Source organism: Oryctolagus cuniculus, chromosome 13, assembly GCF_964237555.1.
Source record: "Oryctolagus cuniculus chromosome 13, mOryCun1.1, whole genome shotgun sequence".
NCBI lineage: Eukaryota > Metazoa > Chordata > Mammalia > Lagomorpha > Leporidae > Oryctolagus > Oryctolagus cuniculus.
In genome coordinates, this window is record NC_091444.1 from 51426200 (window position 1) to 51448747 (window position 22548).

The window sequence follows — 22548 nt, forward strand, 5'->3', positions numbered from 1 at the left end:
AACATGACAATAGGTCTGATCTGATTTCATCATCATTTAAAAAAAATCATCTATTATTTTTCACTTTATGTTTCTGTGTGGGAGCAAACTGTTGAAATACTTACTTAAGGTATGCTAGGCTGATCTTCTGTATATTAAGATAATCGAAAATGAATCTTGACGTGAATGGAGGGGGAGAGGGAGTGGGAAGGGGGGGGTTGTGGGTGGGAGGGACGGTATGGGGGGGGAAGCCATTGTAACACATGAGTCGTACTTTGGAAATTTATATTCATTAAATAAAAGATAAAAAAAAAAGATCCAATGTATGTAAAGAAAAAAGCATTTTTATGGGCAAAAAGACAAGAAAAAGTTCAAATGTTAATAGTAACTTTAGTAATTTCACTCCATTTGAAAATGTATATATGTGGTTTCTAGATTTTATACTGATTATAAACACATTTACATAAAAAAAAAATAACTAGTTCAACAAGTATCTATGGAGAGTCCACCAGGAAGCTTTAATTCTAATGAGAGAGACAGATAAATAAAAAGCATGAAAAAAAATTCCTATTGTTTAAGGGAACAATAGTCAAAGTTTAGAGAAAATAATAAACATGGCAGGCAGCCAATGACTGTAGGGAGAAGGAGCCTCAAAAGAGGTAAAGTTTAAGCTGATCCTTAAAGGATAAGAAAACAGAACCTTGCAGGGAGGCAGCAGGCAAAGGGCATGCCAAACACAGGCAAGGGAACAAGCTGTTGCAACAGAGTGGAAAAGGTCCAGGGACCATGAGTAGCTGAGTAAGGATGAGCAAGGCTGACCAGGCAGTGCCTGCAGGCCTATGAGGCGGTTTGGATTTCATCCCAAGGCCCAGAGGAAGCCAACATAAGCCCTAAGTGGAGTTCTGTTGACTCCATCGCCAATGAGAAACCCAAGTATAGATGGTTGGGAATTACAGCCCCCTCCCCTAACAGGGATCCTGCTCTTTGGCAGTGCTATTAGTTCCCATGAGAGTTCTACATTCAGCTTACCCCTCCTCCTAGATCTGTTGTATGGAAACAAACAAAGCAGTGGCCAGGTGTGTCAAATCTCGGCTTTAGGACACCCTACTGGAATGCTCAGAGGGGCACAAAGGTAGACAGTCTTAGCCCCCAACATGTCTGAGTGCCGCGCTGCCAACATTGCCTCTTTCCTAGGTGCTTCTCCCAGGAAAGTGCTGCAAGGGAGTCCCGTAACACATACTGCTGACGAAGATCAAGGATCATGATTCCTGTCAACTATTTTGATAAGGTTGAAATTCACCCCCTTTATAATGTTGTGCTCATCGCTTATAAGGCTTGCCTTTTTTTTCTCTCCCTTGTTCATTTTAGAATACAGTGTTTATCACTAATGCATGTGGGAATGGGGCAAAAGTATGGATGGCATAAGACCTATATGGGAGTGCTTCGCATCTGAATATTTAAAGTGATAAATCTGTCTTGTAAACAGTTAGGTATAGCATGTTCTGTTATCCTATCTTGATTTTTTGAAATGTGTGTTTTATTCTTATTCAAGTATGGTGAGGCAAACAGATAAGGAGACAACTGCCATTGAAAAAAGGAGTTTGTTATTCACAGACCCCAAGACAGAGAGGCATGCTAGAAGACCTGCTGAGGAAGTACCAGGGTCGGTCAGGAGGCAGAGAGAGGAGGAGGGAAAACATGAACAAGAGCTTTAGCTGCAATTTCCACGGGAAGGAATGGCCAAGGCAGGACATACAGGCTTAGTAAGGGTTAGTTTGAATAATTTCAGGGCTGTGGTATGTAGGGGCTGTCCTCAGTTGTCTATTCCTAAGGGGATTATAGTAGGTGGTGGTGGTCCAGAGAGTGATAGCCTCATAGAAGAGGTGGGAGTGCACTCTAGATGGGTGGGTTTCCATAGGAGAGATGCTCACAGATAAGTTGTTTTACTATCTCTAAGAATCAGCTAACCATGGGAGGGGCAGTCCCTCCAGGATTACAAGTCCCCAAGATGTCACAACAGCAGAGGCCATCATTAATACATTTGACAATCATGACTTCTCAATAGCTACATTGAAAACATTTGACCCCTTGGATCCCAGGCCAGAATGCAGAGGTCCAGGAAAGCCAGCCTGCTGACTCCAAGCTGTAGCTTAAAGGCTGCCTCCCTTCTCTGCCCATCTCTGCTATCCCTTACCATGAGTGCTTTGCTTACAAATGCATGGACATCCAGCTTGTGTGTCTAAGCTTTGTCTACCCACTTAGTGGTGAAGGGGCAGATGCTTCTGTGATTTGGATGTGATTTGCCCTCCATGGGTTCACGAGTTGGATGCTTGGTTCCCAGCATGGTGTTATGGAGAGATGGTGGGGCCTATTAGAGGTGGAGCCTAAAGGCAGGTCATTGAGGGAACCACACTTGGAAGGGATTAACCTAGTTCCTGTAGGGTCCTGGGTTATTCTTAAGAGATAATTGTTACAAAGAGCATATATGGTCCCTCTCTGCCCTCTGATTTGCTGTGATCTTTTCCTCTCACATGTAGTGAAGTACCCAGCCTTAGATATTACATGATGGTAACAGAAAATGGACTAATACTGAGGCACTTCCCAGATTCTCCTTCTAGAAGCTAGAAGCTACTTCCTGCAGGTGCTAAGAGTAATACTAGAAGACATCTTAGCTGTCAACCCCTTTCCTGCCTTGCCCAAGGTCACACTTGGATTCAGTGCCCAGTCAATGCAGGAGCATCAAATCCTGATCCCTTGTCATAGCACAGAGGAACTCTGAAGAACTTCCCAGCTACAGAGACCCCCCCATGGGTTGGTTGAGGCATTTGCCAGATCTGCTTTGCTGCTCTGTGCCATCCTGCATCCTTGCACATCCCTAGATGCTCAGCTAAAGACACTCCCTGATACACATCACTGTCAGGGTTGTACACTCTCAGCAGAACAAGCTGGACAAGAAGCTTGTTTGAGTTTACAAAATGACATAAACTGGTGACATTTGGGTGGGGAATTCCAGTGTCCTGGGTACCAGAGTAGGCACTGGAATGGAAGAGGCAAGCTCAGAGCCTTGTGGACCTCTCATCCTATGGGGAAAGGCAGGCTTTTGAGGGCCTGGACTGGAACCTCTGTGGTGTAAGACCATGGTAGAGGTCCGGATGAAATGGTCTTGGAGGATGAATTGCCTCCGGAAGAAGCAAGAAGGCTTGTTTAAGCTGTTTCTCTGAGAAACTTTGTATCGCATGATCCTTCCTCACATAGCCTCATGAAACAGATATGCAATAATTGATATTGTTGCTGTGTAATTTTTAAAAAAATATGTTTGTGTCATCGCCCATGTGTCTCTAAGCTACATACTGAAGGAGAGAAGACCCATATCAGTGCCTCCTCAGCAAAGGCATGTTGGTTTGGAACTTGAACTCTAATGAGACTTGGTTTACAAGTAACAGGTGTGGTGGGGCATGTGTGGTGGGGCCGTGGCGGGGGTGATATGTGGGAAGCACGTGTGGGGTGGAGACTGGTATATCCTTAATGGTGCATAGAACCCTAGCGAGTTAAAAGCTGCCTGCCAGTGGAAATTGCTCTTTCTTTGCTTTGTGCTTTCATGTGGCCAGTTTGGTCTTTTGCTACACTGTTGTAACAGACTTGGGAAAATCAGTTAAGGAGAAGGCTATAGATAGAATCCTTCCAAAGCACACATGGAATACTTATCAGTCAAATCTTTGTATTTCACCGTGATATAGATTTCCAGTTCACGTATATTTTCATTGTGTTCTTGGAACATCATCTTCACGTGCCTGGTTCTAGTTGTACTATTTGGCTCATAAATTCCATAGGAAAGGCTCAGATACTGTGAACTGGAGCTTTAGACTCAGGCTCCCTGTTCTCAGGCCTTGGAAGTAAGCAGCATCTCCTGGTTGCCTTTCAGATGCCAGGTTCCTGGCACTCCAAGTCCACCTGCCACTCAGATGGAGGAACCGGTTGCTATAGATGTGACTCTGGTACCTAGATAAAAAGAAGATTTAAAAAAAAGACAGTTTCTTTTAGTGTTTGCCACAGTCTGGGAAAGGTTGGAGAAGGCTGTGAACCCCCAGTGTCAGCCACTTTCATCCTGATTTCCACTGTATGGTGCCCAGCAAGCACCATCAGGAACAATGGTGAGACAGGGACCTGTTGCTCGGGGGTCGTGATGCATCGTTGCTTAATGCTAATGATGGGCATTTTGAAATCTTCTCATTTCATCACTTGGTCTCGTTCCTCTCATAGCTGCCTCTCTCTTCCTTATGACTTATTTTGTTCATAAAATTGGCTGTCTGCACCCCAGGTTCCAAATTGGAAGATTCAACAAACCACAGATTGAAAAAACATTGCATCTGTACTGAACATGTGCAGTCTATTTTTTTCTATCATTATTCCCAAACAATAAGGTAGGAAAACTATGTACATGGCATTTGTACTGCATTAGGTATTATATATATCTAGAGATGATTTAAATTGTATGGAGCCTTTTATATAAGGAGCTGAATATCCATCGATTTTTGTATCCATGGAGGGTCCTGAAACCAGTTGACCACAGATCTGAGGGAGGACCCTTATAGAAACTGAAGCATATGGGTATCTGTATGTTCATTTTTTTTCTCAACTCATGGGCTGTCTTCCCCAGGGAGCCCATGTAGTCTCTCCCTACCTCTGACTGGGTTGTATTTGAATCTCTCCTTCATCTTCCCATCATTCATTTTTGATCACCTAATCTTAATTCTCTGTCATGATCCCCATCTCCTTGTCAAGTTGTCAGGACATAAACTGTGTCATCTCCATGCGGTTTCTCTAGTGGTGGTGCAGCCTTGTAACTGGTGCTACTACCTTTTTTGGATGATATATTTGGCACCTCCCATCTTCTCAGAGCCTAGGATTGTGCAGGGCATTAAAGATTCAAAGGAGATAGATCGTGGCGGCCATTTGGGGAGTGAACCAATGGGAAAAGGAAGACCTTTCTCTCTGTCTATCCCTCTCTCTCTCTCACTGTCTAACTCTGCCTGTCAAAAAAAAAAAAAAAAAGATTCAAAGGAGATAGAATTTGCAAATCTGGCAAAGATAAGCTAAATTCTAAATGAACCTAATGGCTGTTGGAAGTCTGAAATGTCTGCAAGATCCAGAAGAGGAGAGAGTACAATGGGAAGAGGAGTCCCAAGACAAAAAGCAGGGATTTGTAGAGTAAAGAGATGCTGATGAGTAGAAAAGCAGAAAGCATTTGAGGAGTGTGTTTCAGGGTGAGGAAACAGCAAGAGGTAAGGCTTCTGTCTTAGGACTCAAAAGGTTCTGTGTTGGCTCAGACAGGGGTTGGGCTGACAGCAGGTTGCTGGATACAGAGCCTCAAGGCCCTTAGGACTCCATCTGCATCCCTCTTTTCTGTTTATCTCTGAGTGTAGGCTTCTCACCTTGTCTCCATGACACTGAGCTGCGACTGCAGCAGCTCCCCACTCATTTTCCAACACCGGGTAGCTGCTTCTCAGCTTCCAAAAACAAGGGAACACCTCTAACATGAGAAGCACCGTGTAGTCTGGTACCTGCATGCTTACAGTGGTTGCCACTGCTTGCCCTTGAGCAGACCGTCTTCCAAGGGCAAATGTTCAGACAAACCCTCAGGCTCATACACATTCTTGGCCTTTAACAGTTATGAGTGTGAAGCTCCTACTTTAGGGGATAAGTAAATTATTTCCTTCTGTGAAACATAGAATTCCTTTGGTAAAATTCACAAATTTTGTTTTGTAACAACTGGGCAATGGTACTGTATATACATAAAACCATAGACATTGGCTTAAAACCAAACTGGGTTTGAATTTTTTACATATTCCCTGAAACAACATCGCTCAGCCTCAGTTTCTTTATCCTCAAAAGGAATTTAGAGAGTTATTTTGAGAATTAAGCAAAATAATGATGCTCGTGGAGACATCCTGCCAGCACACAATGTGAGCTCACTTCCCTTAGCTTAAGAAGATCAAGTGTGGATTTGGGATTTTTTAAAAAATACAAATAGTTTAAGAAGATAGTATTCCATTTTAAAAACAAAGTCCCAAATTCCATTCCTTGGTCTATCTGTCAGAAAGAATGTTTATGTTTGAGGGAAGTAGGAGAGAAAGAATCAAAGAATGGCATTGTATGTTCTTAAATGCATGCTACTAGCCAAGACAAATAAATGGGCATTCTAAGCAATTTCTCAAATGTTGCAAATTAATCTCCAGGTCACAGTTCTTTCCATTATGTATGCTAGAAAGCAAGAAATCACACCCAAGCAAACCTGCTGCTGTCAGCAGGGATTGCTGGGGAAAGTTAGCCCATCTTTCCATTTAGTAAAAACATTTGGCGAGGGCATGGGATTGGGGAGGGACCATACAGTGAAGCTGCTTGGAACTGATAGTGTTAGCTTTTTTCTGACCTGCTTTCCATACCATGAGCATTTGTTTTTCTTTCTGTCATTGACTAGTGCTGATTTATTAGGCTGTGTGCTTCAAGGGCATCGGGAGATTGCATGTAGGAGCAGGTTTGAGCTGAGAAAGTGAGAATTACTGTATCAGATGATACCCAATTAACTAGTGACAAGCACAGCAGGTGAAATTTGAATGTGGGCTTTATCTACCATGTAGCATAAGCACTCACTACATATTAAATGTTTTCAAACCTGGTAGGGCATACCTCCTCATTTCTTCTTCCCTTCCTCCTGCCCACTCTCTCTCTCCATCAGAGCAGGAGCTGTTGCTACATGTATAAACATTAAGACTGACAAGTCCTTGAGATACGCTCTGGGATTCAAGGGCAATTGGGCAGAGCTCTCTGAGGGTGGCATTTTCCAGGTAAATGGCAGTCACCCACAATCCCCCGGGGCAGAGTGGTGGAAATAAAGGTGTAAACAAGGATCAAAATAATTGGATTTGCTTCCTTTGTAGACACCAAGTTACCTGGTGATGCGCCAGTAGTGACAATGCTTTCCTACTTTCTGTTATTTGAGTACCTCGACTGGCATGAAGTTGCCATCACACAACCTCTCATTCACATTACCCAAAAGAGAGACTCTGGAATAGGGAATTAATCTACATCCACTTCTAAGTGTGGCTGGGCCAATAGTGAGGGAAGCTTATCTTTCTAGACGGGCACATTTCCTGTAGTGAGTTTGTTTTCCTCTGGTGTGGGATCATTCACTACATCAACTAATCAGAACATAAGCTTGGGGGAAAATGATTTGGAAATTGTTGGGACAGTGAAATGATATGACATTAAATGCTTGATATTCTAAAACATAAATCTTATTTTATCAGCAACTGCTGTTTTTTATTATCCATGCCTCCTCTTGTATCAGCTAGCATGAAAAATCCTTTAAAATCTCTAATTTAGTCACTTCCTCTAGGAGTCATTTTAAACTGTTCCTCCTGCCCCTAAGATGAGCCAAATCTCTCTCTATGATGCTCTCAGAATGACCACTGCTTTTAATTTTCTATCAACGAGTCTAACTCATTGATTTTCTTAGTCATCTGCATATATGACTGTTTCTGTCACCAAGCCCAAGGGCAGCTCAGTATTCATCTCTGAGGCCCTAGGACCTAACATGGACTCTGGCATATGACAGGCATTTCAGAAACAATAGATGAATGTGTGAGTGAGAATCAAATATAATCCCAAAGAGAAATCCTTTTTTTGTTACCATTCATTAATTATGCAGGACTGTGTGTGATTACCCTCCTTCTCTAGGTAAGTCTCTTGTCAGTATTAGAAGAAAAGAGTGAATTAACAATACACTGAATGATGTCCTGCCAATAAAAAATGAATGCATTGCTAATTTGTTAATGGTGCATTTTTTAAAATTCCAGCCCTAGAGAATTTATCATGAGTGATCAAAAGCCTATGAAAGATGGTGCCCTATGAATTCAGGAATTCTCCCTGGGGCCAATGTTGTGGTACAGCAGGCGAAACTGTCATTTTTGATGCTGGCATCCCATATGAGCACCAGTTTGAATCCCAACTGCTCCACTTCTGATACACCTCCCTGTATCAGAAAGGCAGTGGAAGATGGCCCAAGTGCCTGGGCCCCTGAACCCATGTGGGAGACCCTGGGGGAGTTCCAAGCTTCAAACTTCGGCCTGGCCCTTTTGGCCTGCCATTGCAGCCATTTGGGGAGTAAACCAGTGGATGGAAGATCTCTTTATCTCTGTCTCCCACCATCTCTGTAACTCTGCATTTCAAATAAGTAAATCTTTTACAAAAAATTCTGTGTAAACTAGAACCACCACACTAGTGGTAGCATAAAAATGCTGTAAATAAATAAATGTATTGATGCAAATAAGCATTTGTTTGTAAAATCACATATATTTAACATCTTCCTGTGAAGGGTGAACCAATGTGAGTATAAGCATTAGAAAAATTATTAATGAGGTTTTCATTTGTTGGTGGCTGTTCCTTGTAATGGCCAGCACTCTTTGATACTCAATCTTTTTGCAGTACAGATTTTAGTCTCTCCTTAATTTACTATCTTTGCAAACTTGCAGCATTTTGTTGGTTCTGAAATTTCACATGTATTCATTCAATGTCCCTTTACTGAGCTCCTTTAATGATATTTAAAGTTGAAATAATGTTGGGGTCAAGGCTGTGACACAGTGAGTTAAGCTGCTGTCTGCAGTGCTGGCATCCCATATGGGGACCAGTTAGGTCCCAGCTACTCTGCTTCTGATCCAGCTCCTTGCTAATGGCCTGGGAAAGCAGCAGAAGATGACCAAAGTGCTTGGGCCCCTGCAGCCACAGGGGAGACCTGGAAGAAGCTTCTGGCTCCTAGATTTGGCCTGGCCCAGCCCCTGCCATTGCAGCCATTTAGAGAGTGAACCAGCAGATGAAGGATTCTGTGTGTGTGTGTGTGTGTGTGTATCTGTAACTTTTTTTTTAAAATATCTAATTCTTTTATTGTTTTCTTTATGCTTCACTGTCCTCCAAAGCTTTAACTCTTAATTAATTAATTATTTTTAAGGAATACAAATACTTAATTAATTAATTTTTAAGGAATAAAAATTTCATATGTACAACTTTAGGAATATACTCATTCTTCCCACCATATCTGCCCTCTCACCCACACTACTACCCCTCTTTCTCCTCCCTCTCCCCTTCCCAGTACCATTCTCCATTAAGATTCATTTTTAATTAACTTTGTACACAGAAGACAAATTCTATACTAAGTAAAGATTTCAACAATTTGCACACACACACACACACACAGAGAACAAGTTTTACAGTTAATTCTCTCTCTCTCTCTCTCTTTTTTTTTTTTTTTGACAGGCAGAGTGGACAGTGAGAGAGAGACAGAGAGAAAGGTCTTCCTTTGCCGTTGGTTCACCCTCCAATGGCGGCCGTGGCTGGCGCACTGCAGCCAACACACCGCGCTGATCCGAAAGCAGGAGCCAGGTGCTTCTCCTGGTCTCCCATGGGGTGCAGGGCCCAAGGACTTGGGCCATCCTCCACTGCACTCCCAGGCCATAGCAGAGAGCTGGCCTGGAAGAGGGGCAACCGGGACAGAATCCTATGCCCTGACTGGGACTAGACCCGGTGTGCTGGCGCCACAGGCGGAGGATTAGCCTAGTGAGCCGCGGCGCCGGCTTACAGTTAATTCTCATAATACAACTCACTGAGGACAGAGGTCCTGCATGGGGAGTTAGTGCACAGTGGCTCCTGTTGTTAATTTAACAATTAGCACTCTTACGAATGACATCAGTGCTCACCCAAGGCTCTTGACATGAGCTGCCTAGGCTATGGAAGTCTTTTGAATCCACAAACTCCATCAGTATTTAGACGAGGCCATAAACAAAGTCGAAGTTCTCTCCTCCCTTTAGAGAAAATTACATCCTTCTTTGATGGTCACTTCTTTCCATTGGAATCTCACTCACAGAGATCCTTCATGTAGAACATTTTTTGCCACAGTGTCTTGGCTTTCCACGCCTGAAATGCTCACATGGGCTTTTCAGCCAGACCAGGAAGCCTCAAGGGCTGATTCTGAGGTCAGAGTGTTACTGCTATGTGGACTGCTTCCCATGTTGGAACATTCCTTAATTCTGTCTCTTAAAATTATATGACACTTGATCCTATTTATATGGTCAGTTTAACACTTAATCCTATGTATCTGTTCACTTTAACACTAAATATGATCACTTTAACACTTAAGATGACATTTTTATCACCCAGCTTAATGGGATTTGGGGTCCCATGACAAGTTTTTAAACTGTACCCTTTATACAGCTTTACAGTTACAAACTTATTCCCACTCTTAGTTTTTACTGACATCCATTCTCAATTGACTTTATGCACATATAATTAACTCTCCGTTAAGTAATGAGTTCAACAAAAGTATGAAGAGAAAATGAAAAATAAAAAAATAAAAACTGTTCCTTGACAGTCAAGACAAAGTCAACTCAGGTGATCCTTTCTCAAAGTGTCAATTTCACTTCTCCAGATTTTGTTAGAACGGTTTTCATACAGAAATCAACAGACAACAAATGCTGGTTAGGACATGGGGAAAAAGGTACCCTAATCTACTGTTGGTGGGATTGTAGACTGGTAAAGCCACTTTGGAAGACAGTATGGAGATACCTCAGAAATCTGAATATAGACCTACCATTTGACCCAGCCATTCCATTCCTGGGAATTTACCCAAAGGAAATGAAATCATTAAATAAAAGAGTTATCTGCACCCCTATATTTATTGCAGCTCAATTCAAAATAGCTAAGACATGGAGCCAGCCTAAATGCCTGTCATCTGAAGACTGGATAAAGAAATTATGGTATATGTATAATATGGAATGCTACACAGTAGTGAAAAAAAATGAAATCCGGTCATTTGCAACAAAATGGATGAATCTGGAAAACATCATACTTAGTGAATTAAGCCAGTCCCAAAGGGACAAATACTATATGTTCTCCCTGATCTGTGAGAATGAATAGAATAGAGTACCTGTAACTCTAACTTTAAAATAAATAAATCAATCTTTTTTAAGAATAGAAATCATGTGTTCTGCAATAAGGGACTCTGGGACTCTCTGTCACTAATTGTGTGGTTTTGAACTTTCCTTCCTTACAGCTTAACCCACTGTAAAATGGGAATAATGATAGAATTGCTTTCATTGGTGCTATTATCAGTCATCATTTAGAGAAAGTACTAGACCTGATGCATAGAAGTATGTAACAAAATGTTAGGTGGCTGGTTTTCATACACTGACTTGCATACACTGAATTTTCAACATGATGGTCAATATTATTTTTGTATGAGAAAACTATAGGTTTTAGGGGCTCATGACTGGTGCTTACATCTTGCCCTTTAATGTGAAATTGGACTTATGCAGGACTTCACGGTGAAGATTCTTCCAGCTTTCAAGATCCTACGTGATCTTATATTCCATCCCACCTGCTGAGACAGTGTACTTACAAGTCCATTTATCTGTTTGGCTGACTTACAGGGTCTTTGTTAAGACTTCATTACCACTCTGTCTTCATGCATAATTTAATTGCCCAAACAAACAGAAATCCTCTCATTAGCTTAAAGAGAAAAATAATACTATAGACATTTCAAAATTGCTCTGAAGTCTAAAATTTCTCCTTTGTTTCTCACATCTTCCTTCTGAAAGATTTTACTAAATGGAAGTTAATTTTGTCCAAATAGACCCTTGAATATTACTCTTTGGAATCTGACGCATGTCATGTTTGTAAAAATAGGCCAGGCTTCACTTGGTACTTGTGTTGTTTTAAAATATTAAAGTGGCTAATGTGTGACAAAATTTGTGATTAATGCTAAATTAACGAGGTCCCTCTGGCTTCCATTTTCAAATCTGAGATCATATTGCGCTGATCTGATTTTGCTGTCCTTATCAATTAAAGATGACCTGTTCAATCTGATAGCAAGTCTGCCTGGGTGTTACTCATTTCCCATACTATTTTGATGATAAATATTCCTGTCCTTATAGTATGTAAACAAAAAATATAATTCATTGAAACGTATTTTGCCCTGCTTCTACATTCCATGTTTATGCTGGAAAAGATACTGTTGAGTAGCTTGGTTATTTTTTTCTATCAAATTCATAGTGATAGCTTGAGATTATTGGTTATAATAATGATTTATGGAAAATATTGCTGTGAATATCAGTGAAAAATTGATGTCAAGGAGTTTGACCCAACAGTTGTGTTCCTGTGTCCCCTGAAGTCATGTCCTTTCTATGCTGAAATAATGCCATTTTTGTGTCTTATACAGATTAAATTCCTGCAGCATTGATTTGTGTTTGTACCACATACTTTGTAAATGTTTTAACAGATTTACTGCATTTGTTTATTAATAAGTTTTTGTTCCATTGGTTCATAAGACTCTTTAATTATCTGAACCATTTCTGGTTGTTTGGCCTGAATTTGAACTTTGGTTTCCCTTAGCAAACAGAAATGGTTATGTTCTTGTCTTCCTCCAGTAGGAGGCCTGGAGTCCAGGTCTTTGTTTCCTTTAGCATTCTGCATTTATTGTAGCACCTGCCTTAGTTCTTGGAACTACAACATTTCTCATAGGTCCCTGCTGTATTACTCCTAAGAGGACAGGGAAAGGAAGGAAGAAGAAGGGACATAGAGGAGCTGTGTTTTCATCAGTGTATCTGTGGGCATATTATTTAGGAAGTTTAAACTCTCTGCCTACAGTCCTGGACCTTTTTTAAAGGTTTTGGGTTGAACTTAAGTGGAGCTGGAAATCAAATCCAGGCACTCGGACGTGGCATGCAGGCATCACCAGTGACATGTTAACCATTGCACCAAGTGCACTCCCTAAGTTTCTCAAATTTAATGAATCCAAGCCTGAACTCTTGTTGTCTCCTCAGCCTGCTTTCACCAGGAGTCCTTCCCATGCCAGTTAATGACAACTCTTATTTTTTTTCCAAAGGCTTAGAGCAAAAACCTGCAATCATTCTTGACTCTTTTCTTTTTGTCACACCTAACATTCAAGCCACCAGGAAATGCTATTGTCTTTATATTGTCTTTACCTTTAAAGTATTTCTAAAATCTGCCCACTTATAACCAGCTCCTGCCAACTCTCTGATCTAAGTTCCCTTGGGACTCGGAACATGTTGCATCTGAATATGGCACCTTAGAAACCAACAACACCGCAGAAAATGAAAGGTTACTCTCTGACCTTTTCCTGCCTCTTGGTGTGAAAACTGGGCATAAAAGAATTCTCTGATCTACCTCCTCTGAAAGTAGGTCATAAGCCCCTTATATGACCGGTGTTCCAGAGGTAAGGAGTGATAATCAGAGGATATAAGGAGACTCTCACAGACAGGGCGTGCTGGGTTTCCTCCACTTTACTTTTGTTAAGACATACCCCTCTTTTGTCCCATAACATTTTTACACAGCTATCCATTCTTTATCAAACCTAAGCATAAAAATACAGTTTTCTTTAAGATTTTGGGTCTTCCCTTCTTTTAGGAAACATTTCTCCTTCTTCCCCCCTCTCCCCTCTCCGCTTCTCTCCTCCCTCCCTCCCTCCCTCCCTTCCTTCTAGTTTTAGTTGGGAGTCTGAGAGATAGACAGAGGTCTCCCATCTGCTGGTTCACTTCCCAAATGTCTACAATTACCAGGAATGGGCCAAGCAGAAGTTGGGAGCTGGGAACTCAACTTGGGTCTCCCATGTAGGTGGCAGGGATCCAACTGCTTGAACCATCACCACTCCCTCCCAGGGTCCATATTAGCAGGAAACTGGAGTCAGGAGCAGAGCCAGGATGCAAACACAAACATTCTGATAGGGGATGCAGACATCCCAAATCACGTTTTAACCTCTAGGCCAAATGTCTGACCCTGGGTGTTTTTTCATTGTGGAAGACTCCCATGTCACATGCAACTTTTGTTAAATAAATTTGGCATGTCTTTCCTTTGCTAATGTGTCTTTTGTGGCAGGAGTGTTAGCATGGCCTTCTGTGGGTGAGGGGGACATCTTCAGCCCTCATCCCCATCTCCTTTTCCTGGATGATCTCAATGTCTTGTCGTTCTGCTTCCATATCATTCTCCTATAGTCTGTTCTCAACATACTTGCCATAAGTCGATGCTATTCCATTATTCTGCAGTGTTTCAAAACATTTAAAATCCCCACAGTGGCTTTCCAGGCACTACAACTACATACCAAATCATCCCCAACCTAGATGTCTTAACACCACCATTCATTATGTGAGTGAGTTATGTGGGTCAGGAATTCAGAGTGTGATGGGGATGGCGTGTCTCTGTTCTCTGGTGGCAATTCATCTGAAAATCTGCTCACTCATGTGTCTGCAGGTTGATATATAAACCATAGGCTGACCTTCACACCTGCATGGCCTCTACAGGTGGATTGGGCTTCCTCCCAACATGGAAGCTGGGTCCTCAGGGGAAAGAGCCAGGCAGAAGTAGACTGTAGCCTTGAAGTTATACAGGATCCCTTCCATCATACTCAGGGGGTGGCGTAGTCAGTCTGTCCAGATACCAGGGAATAGAAACAGACTTCACCTCTTGATGGAGCTTGACAATGTCCAGGGTGAGTGGTGGGACCAGCAATACTGCTGTGGCCATGTTTTAGAGTACATGCTGTCATAGTGGCCCACATGATTGGACCTAGGCTGTGGCTCTGCCCTCATCTCTTCTCCCATGGAGTCCTTGTTCCAGTCCCAGTCTCCTGGGGCGCTCAGGTGTTCTGCATGAGGCCCTTCAGACTGGCTGCTCTTTCTCCCAGGTCTGCTCTGCCCGGGGAGTTTGCTGACTCCGTCCCGCTGCCCTCTGAAAACTTTTACTCAAGTGCCACCTTCCCAGTGATGCCTTCTCTGACCATCTACATTTTTTAAAAAAATTTTTTTTAAATTATTCTTCCTACAGTACTTACCACCTTCTAATGGCCTGTGCCACCTTGTTTGTTATTCTTTATTGTCTCCCCTGCCAGAATGTACACCTCCTGGAGGCAGGGATCTTTATCTCTTCTGTACACTGGTTTAGCCCAAATGCTTAGAACACTGTGTGGGAATAGGATGTGAAAAGAGAAGAGCATTTCTGGCTGGGGAATTCTGAACTTTGTATGTTTACTCCAGATCTCTGCTTCCTAGACCCACATGACAACAACTAAATCCCCATGTTAGGGTAATACACACACATAGTAGGTGCTTTAGTTATTTTTAAAAAGTAGTTTATAGGAAAAATAAATTGTGGGGAGCAACTCGGACTAGACTAAGTTACTGGAATTAAGACTTATTCTATGCATCTGCTCTCCCACAATATGGCACTGGGAGAGGAGAAAGCAGCTTCTACGCAGCTGCCTCTTGCCAACTTGAGTGATGACCTCCAGGAGCTGATCCTGCTCCTGATTGGAGGAGAGCAGCGTACTCGGCGTGTGGGCAGCCGAATTGGGATTGGCAGAGGAGGACTATAAAGGAGGAGAGAGACGGCATGCACCAGGAACATCTAAGGGGAACACCTGTGCAGCCCCCGAGAGAGCCGGCCGGCGGTGTGCCGCTCCCCCGCGGAAGTGGGGAATGTGGCAGGGGGAACCGCCCTTCCACGGAGGTGGAAGGGATGGTAGCCAACCTGGGAAGGACCAGCAGCCAACCCGGGAAGAACCAGCAGCAAACCCGGGGAGGGCCGAGCAGACAAAAGAACAGCACAGGGTCCTGTGTCGTTCCTCCACGAAGAGGGGGAGCGACATAAATGGTACAACTGAGTTTGTAGGTTAGGCCAGCAGTAGTCACTGAGAGGAAAGACTAAGTTAACAATTCTTTTCATTATATAAATTTCTATTTTTACCTTTTATGAATTAATTAAGTGTTTAATTTTTTACATTTTCATCCAAATATTTAGCTTCATTATGAGTAATTTCAGTTTTTTTTTTATTTACAAATGTATGACACTCCCCAACACCTGAACAAAATAGGATCCTGAGAAGCTCGGGGTAAGAATCCAGGAACACGAATCTGGACAGTGGCCTTTGTTTTGGCACAGTCCCCATCTAAAGAGTACTAGTGAGCCTTTTGGCATCGGTTATCTTTGACAGTAAAGGTTGAGTTACAAATGATGACAGAGCCCATAATAGCAGTAGCATTAACAGCAATAGAAATGGAAGGAGCATCGGTAATTCAGCCACCATCTTAGGGAATCCCTCAGCTGCTGCTGGGTCTTACATACATCTCAGCACCTTGCCACCTCGAGTGGAAGACATTGTCTTTCCTCAAATGAGGAAACAGAGCGTATCAGAACTTCCCCGAAGTGTGTCACATCTCTCAGGTACCCCTTCGACTTGTTGAACCATACCATCCACCCCTTCCTAAAACATTTGATGATTAGGAAGCACGGCTTTAGCTTGAGTAGTACCTGCTCTCATTACTCACTGGAGGCTGAGCAGTTGATTTTTGCCTACTTATACCATGGCATGTTCATGCTTGTTTCTCACTGAAATGGTCTACAGTCCTCTGCTGCCCCTGGTAAGGTTCCTCTCATTTAACCATGGGATGGGATTATTCCAATTTCAGGTTCTATTTCCCCATATCCCACAACCCAGCTCTAGGCTACCAAGTGGGAAGTGAGAGGCAAGAGCACATGTGATCCAGTGAGAGAGTGCTGATGAGCCACCTTTGACAGACTCAAGCAAGGGTGGCATAGTTTGGTTATCCCCAACCTCTGACACTTCTGCAGAGACCCTGGAGCCTTCAAACCTACCCCACAGATGACTCCAGACTCCATTATTGTAATAACTCCAGTTATTATAGGATATTATTATTATTAGAGGCTTCACCATGATCCTTTCACTTTTAGCTTTCAGTTGAATAGCTTTGAGTTTTGTTAAATTTTTTAGACTTATTTTTTATTTATTTAAAGACAAAGTGACAAAGGAAGATACACACACTCAGAGAAAGGGAGAGAGAGAGAGAGAGAGAGAGAGAGAGAGAGAGATGTCTTCCATCTGCCAATTCACTCCCCAATAGCCTTAAAGACCAGGGCTGGACCAGACCAAAGCCACAAGCCCAGATCTCTGTCTAGGTCTCCCATGTGGATGGCAGGGAGCCCTGGGGCCATCTTCCACAGCTTTCCCAGGTGCATTAGCAGGGAGCTGAATTCAAAGCCGAGTAGCTGGGACTCCAACCAGCACTCTAATAGGGGATGCCAGCATCACAGGTGACAGCTAAGCTCACTGCATAACAATATGGACCCCAGGTTTGCTCAGTTTTGACTGCGATTGCAATCACTTTTTATTTCTTTCTTTTTTATTTTTGCAGAAGCAGGTGTGAAGGAAAGTACTGTGAAATACATGGCAGTCCTTGAGGATAAACTAGGCAGGTAGGTAAGAGTAATTTCTATTTTACAGACTTCATGGCATATTTAGATTCTTTATTGTAATAGAATTTAGTCAAAGCAATCAAAATGAGTAGTCAATTTTTATAATAAATTAACAAAGAAAAACATAAAATGTCCTCTGAATCCTGATAGTGAAGGAGCAGGTATCAAACAAGCATTTCCCACTTGCAGATTCCTATTAAAAAGAAAATAGGTGAAGATGTTTAAAAGTGGTTGGGGGGAAAAAGACAGATACCATATGTTTTCTCTAACCTGAGGTAACTTGTAGAGTACCTAAATGTAATATATTGGAGTGAAATGGACATTTTGAGATTTTTCACAGCCCTTGTCTCTTTTGTTGAGCAACAGTTTTTTTTTTTTCTTCACACTATATGTTGAACTCCTACTTAGTGTAGGGTTAACTTTATGATCATTAAATAAACTGAAAGTAGATCTTTGTAAAAATTAAGAGTGGGAATGGGAGAGGAAGGAGGAAGAAATGCTGGACTATGGGTTGGAGGGAGGGTAGGGTGGGAAGTATCACTATGTTCCTAAATATGTGTATATGAAATACATGCAACTTGTGTAACTTAAATAAAACTTAAAACATAAAAGTGTTCAGGGGAGATTATAGGATAGTTTTCATGTTCGGTAAGAAGAAGAATCTTCCTTAGTATATTAAATCAAAAATTCATAGCTGGTATGTTTTTCTCTTTTTATTGTCTGAAGGGGTTCTTACTAAGGATTCTGAAGCAGTATGTTCATGGTTTGAAACAATATAGAAATGCACATCTTAGGTTCTGTTTTGAATCCTGAATCAAAACCGGCGTGAAAATTCCTGGTGTTTTTTTTTGTTTTTTTTTGTAACCCAATTAGGAATTTAGATTTGAGAAATGTTAAAGATGCTGCAGCATGTCAAGATGTTTCTAGTTTTTGTGGATGTGTATTTATGAAAATAAATCCCAGTCACCAGAATGTGTTCCTAATTAAAGGAACAAGTACCAGAATGTAATATGCACGTTCTTCCCAGGGAGCCATTTAGTTTTATGGAGAGCATTTTGCTACTACTTTGGAGATTGTTAAGCAACTCTTTAGATAGGTTATGCCTTAAACCTTTCTCTGCTAGGATAATGCCATTGGCTAAAAATACTGCCTTTCCCTTAGGACATGTTGAGAGGAACAGCTCACTGAACCCTACTCTTCAGGATAAGCAAGATATTTATCCTGAGCCAGGGGATTTATTCTAGTGCTAGGGGAGCAAGCCCTAGTACTGCGCTGATCATTCTCCAGCTCCTTCGCCCACAGACAGGAGGAGAGCTTTGGTGCTGGGGGCTAGGGAGGGCAGACTTTTGAGGTAGCTGAGCATCTGCACATCTATGTCTGGCTTTCTCCTGTCCTAGGGATTCTAAGGCAGGTTTCAGCCGTGTGCCTCTTGATCTTCACTGTGGCTACTATTTTTATTTACCCATAAGCACCAGATACATTCCCAGTTACATTAGTTTACTCAGCCGCATATTGTAGCCATGAGACATGACTATTGCTAGATGCCTGTTTCATTTGCCACTCTATCATTCATAAACAACCCAACTTCAGGGAAAGACTCACTTTCACTTTCTGTTGTTATAAAATTGGAGTAAAAGAAGCTATCTTCTGGGGCCAGTGTGCAGATTTAATTAAACACTGTATGTCAAGCACTACCATGGTTAGCAGTCAGCAAATGTGAGCTCCTTTTACCTCCTACTTCATCTGCTCTTCGTTATCCTTATCTTCAAAATTGATGAAACACTCACACCCAAGGTTCGCCCTCTTACTTTCCACACTGGCCCTTCCTCCTGTGTACCAGCCCAGTACCCAGCCCACCCCCCACCTGGCTAACAGAATGGGAACCAAGGATTCATGCTGCTTCCTCTTCCCTCCTTTCCCACTCAGGTCCCAGGTCCTGTCCATTCTGCCTCTTTGATATCTCACAAGCCTGCCTACTTTCACCCTGTGAGCATGGACCTGTCTTCTCTCACTGAATGACCACGATAGCTGCATCTGCTCCTGTTTCCAGTGTTGCCCTTTCATTTAATTTGCCATGTGGCCTTGAAGGAGTATCTTTAGACACCAATCTGGTCATCACAGAAGGCTGTCTGTCCATCATCCTAAGGATACAGTTCACAGTACTCCTCCACGTGACCTCTGCATGTCCTTGAATATTACCCATCACCACCCCCTCATACTTGCTGATACCATTGTGGTTTTTTTTTTTTTTTAAGGAAAAGAAATGAATTTATAAGAGAATGTGTACTAAATTGAACCATGTGAAATCACTGCCATATGCCCATTTTGGACCTAGAGAAATGGCAGTTTTGCATGGTTCACCCCGATACTGTGCGCCTTGCAGTACTCATCTTCAGGAAGGTCAGGCACTGTGACCTGAGACTGGCTGGTCTTCTTCCATGACTCACATCCATGTGCTTGGAATGCTCATCCCCTTCTCCTGTTGCACGTGCTCTGTGATGGGCCTCTCCAAGTTCTGTCCCCATCAGATGCTTGTCTTTCTAATCCTTTCCATCCTTCAAGTTCTAGATTTCTCTGTTGTCATACCTGCCATGATTCTCTAAGACAGCATGATGTACTCTCTGTTTCCAAGTCTCCCTCTCAGATATGGTAAGGCTAAGTCTGTCTTGTCCAGGGGTGTCTCCATAGTGATTTCCAGTATTGCATGGCATGGGATGCCTAACAAACATGTACTGAACGCAACCAATAGCCCGTCTCATCTCCCATCGCCTTCCACCTCTATCCTTGCCTCTCCAGCCTTCTCAGTGTTCCCAAAGCACCATGTTTTTGTCCTCTTGATCAACACATAATAGTCACCTCAGATCCCACCAGTCTCAAATGACCAGAATGGTAGCTGGCCCTTCCTACAGCATACTCCTTGAGGGTTCTTCGGGTTGTTGTGCCAAGCTGTTGAGAGGCCAGGCTCATCTGTTTGAACTGAAATGAAATAACAATGAAACAATGAAATTGCAAAGAGAGAGTTCTTCCAGGAGCCTATAACCCTCTGTTACTAGGCAGTTTTATTGCTGCCTCAGAACCAGGAGCCCTGAATACTGATGTGTACTTTCCGTGGGATTCGCTCATGATCTGTGTTAGTCATGGCTCCTTCCCAAGGGAATCAACCTCCTAAATCACAAAAATGGCTTTTTCAGTGCTTGATACAGTTTGCATCATAATGGCTGCTCAATTAATACCACAAGATATTGACCAATGCAAGATGAGATGCCGATGGAAGCCTTTGTTGTCTAGTTCCACCATCTGGTCTGATCGCTTGGTCTGATAGGGGTTTAGAAAGAGTAGGAGAGAGCCAAATGGGTTGCTTTTTTCACATTACAACGTTGTAGAGGACACAATTAAGAAAAGAGCTATGAGATTCAAATCTGGCTAGTCACAGTTTTGAAGACAAGGCTAAAAAACAACAATTTGTTACTATGTCAAAGTACACAGAGTCCTAGAAACCCAAATACTAAGACAAATACAGGCAGACTTAACATCTACTCTCTTTCAAGAATGTTGAGTGAATTAGACAGTTAGGAAGTATCTGATGCTATCAGCTACTCAAAGATATATCTTGCATTACACAGAACAAAAGTGGCCAAATTATACATGAGGACTTTTAGCATATTTTTTTTCTTTTTCTTTTTTTTATGAAAGAGAGAGTTATAGAGAGAGAGGTAGAGTCAGAGAGAGAGAGAGAGAGGTCTTCCATTCCGTTGGTTCACTCCCCAAATGACCGCAATGGCCAGAGCTGAGCTGATCTGAATTCAGGAGCCAGGAGCTTCTTCTGGGTCTCCCACGCAGGTGCATGGGCCTAAGGACTTGGGCCATCTTCTACTGCTTTCCCAGGCATAGCAGAGAGCTGGATCGGAAGAGGAGCAGCTGGAACCTGAACTGGCGCCCATATGGGATGCCAGCACTGCATGTCGGGGCTTTAACCTGTTGTACCACAGCCTTGGCCCAAGCGTATATTTCAACAAAGGTTTGCCTTGCAGTCATCTAAGTTGTAAGTTAAATGTATGCATGTTCCTGTTATTATTTTCAGAAAGGACAGTCACAGTTTATAGATTGTTCTTTGCTTATATTTCCACCTGATTCAGGGATATGCCTCTTTTCTCTGTCTACTACAGCCTGAATAGCCAGGAGGATGGTGTGATCAGGAGTGCATGATCAGCATGATTAGTCTTTGGATGCTTTCCCCTCTCTTCCCATGCTATTGCTTTGGACATGGCCCATTAAATAATCTCCTAACAGCCTCACTCCTTCTGGCCTCACACCCTTCTCCCACAGCCAGAATGACTTTATTACCATCTTCCTGGGCTCTTTTTGGATATAGCATAAATTCCAAGTCCTTGCATATCATCACACTCTCCAAGCACTGATTTTTCTGTGTGTTCTGTACAACATCTAAAAGGAAAGGAGCAATCCATTCATGAGGCTGCAGCCTTCTCGTCTGGCCTGCTCACTCTAATCCCCACCTGCACGAGGTGTCTGATTCCAGGCTAGCGGAACACTCAGTTCCCCAGGTGACCTGTACTCCGCAGCAGTGCCTTTGTGGAGCTTCCCCAGCTAGCCTCTGGGAGCACACTCACCCTCAGTCTCTGCACAGTAATCCTGCCCCATCAAGCTTTCTGCCCTCTTCCCGATTCTTTCTTGGTACCCATTATCACAAACCAAACAGTACCCATTATCACAAACCAAACAGTCTATTGTAATGACTTCTCTTTCATACTATAAGGCTGTGAGCGCCTTCAAGATGGATTCTATACCTTATTTGCCTGATATTCCAAGTAGCTAGCATGCTTTTTGACATGTAATAAACATTAATTTAGAGTTAATGCAAGAATGAAAGGATAAAGAGCAAACATATATTAGAAATTTATTTTCAATTATTAGATTAAAAAAAAAGGCAGCCTGTGAGATACAATGTCCAAGCCCAGTTGTCTTGTCAATTAAGTCTTAGAGGCATATAGTAGACTATGTACTCTTAAAGTCTGTGTATGTATTTGTGTATATATTCTTTTTAAAAATAGTTTATATATTTTTGAACATCAAATTTAGAGAGAGAGATATGCAGAGACAGAGAGCTTACATCTACTGGTTCACTCCCTAAATGTTTGCAGTGGCCAACACTGGGCCAGGCCAAAGCCAGGAGCCAGAAGCTTCTTCCAGGTCTCCTACATGGCTTGCAGGGGCCCACGC

The 22548-nt window shown here is 42.4% G+C and overlaps 1 protein-coding gene across 2 annotated transcripts in view; it reads left to right on the plus strand.

Moving 5' to 3' along the window:
* DISC1 (DISC1 scaffold protein) overlaps nt 1–22548 on the plus strand; it is a 354676-nt gene that overhangs the window by 244966 nt on the left and 87162 nt on the right. For both annotated transcript variants that reach the window (XM_008268257.4, XM_051821450.2), the window contains exon 10: nt 17250–17310. In XM_008268257.4, the coding sequence (XP_008266479.1) occupies nt 17250–17310 (61 nt within the window). The remainder of the gene's footprint in view (nt 1–17249; nt 17311–22548) is intronic.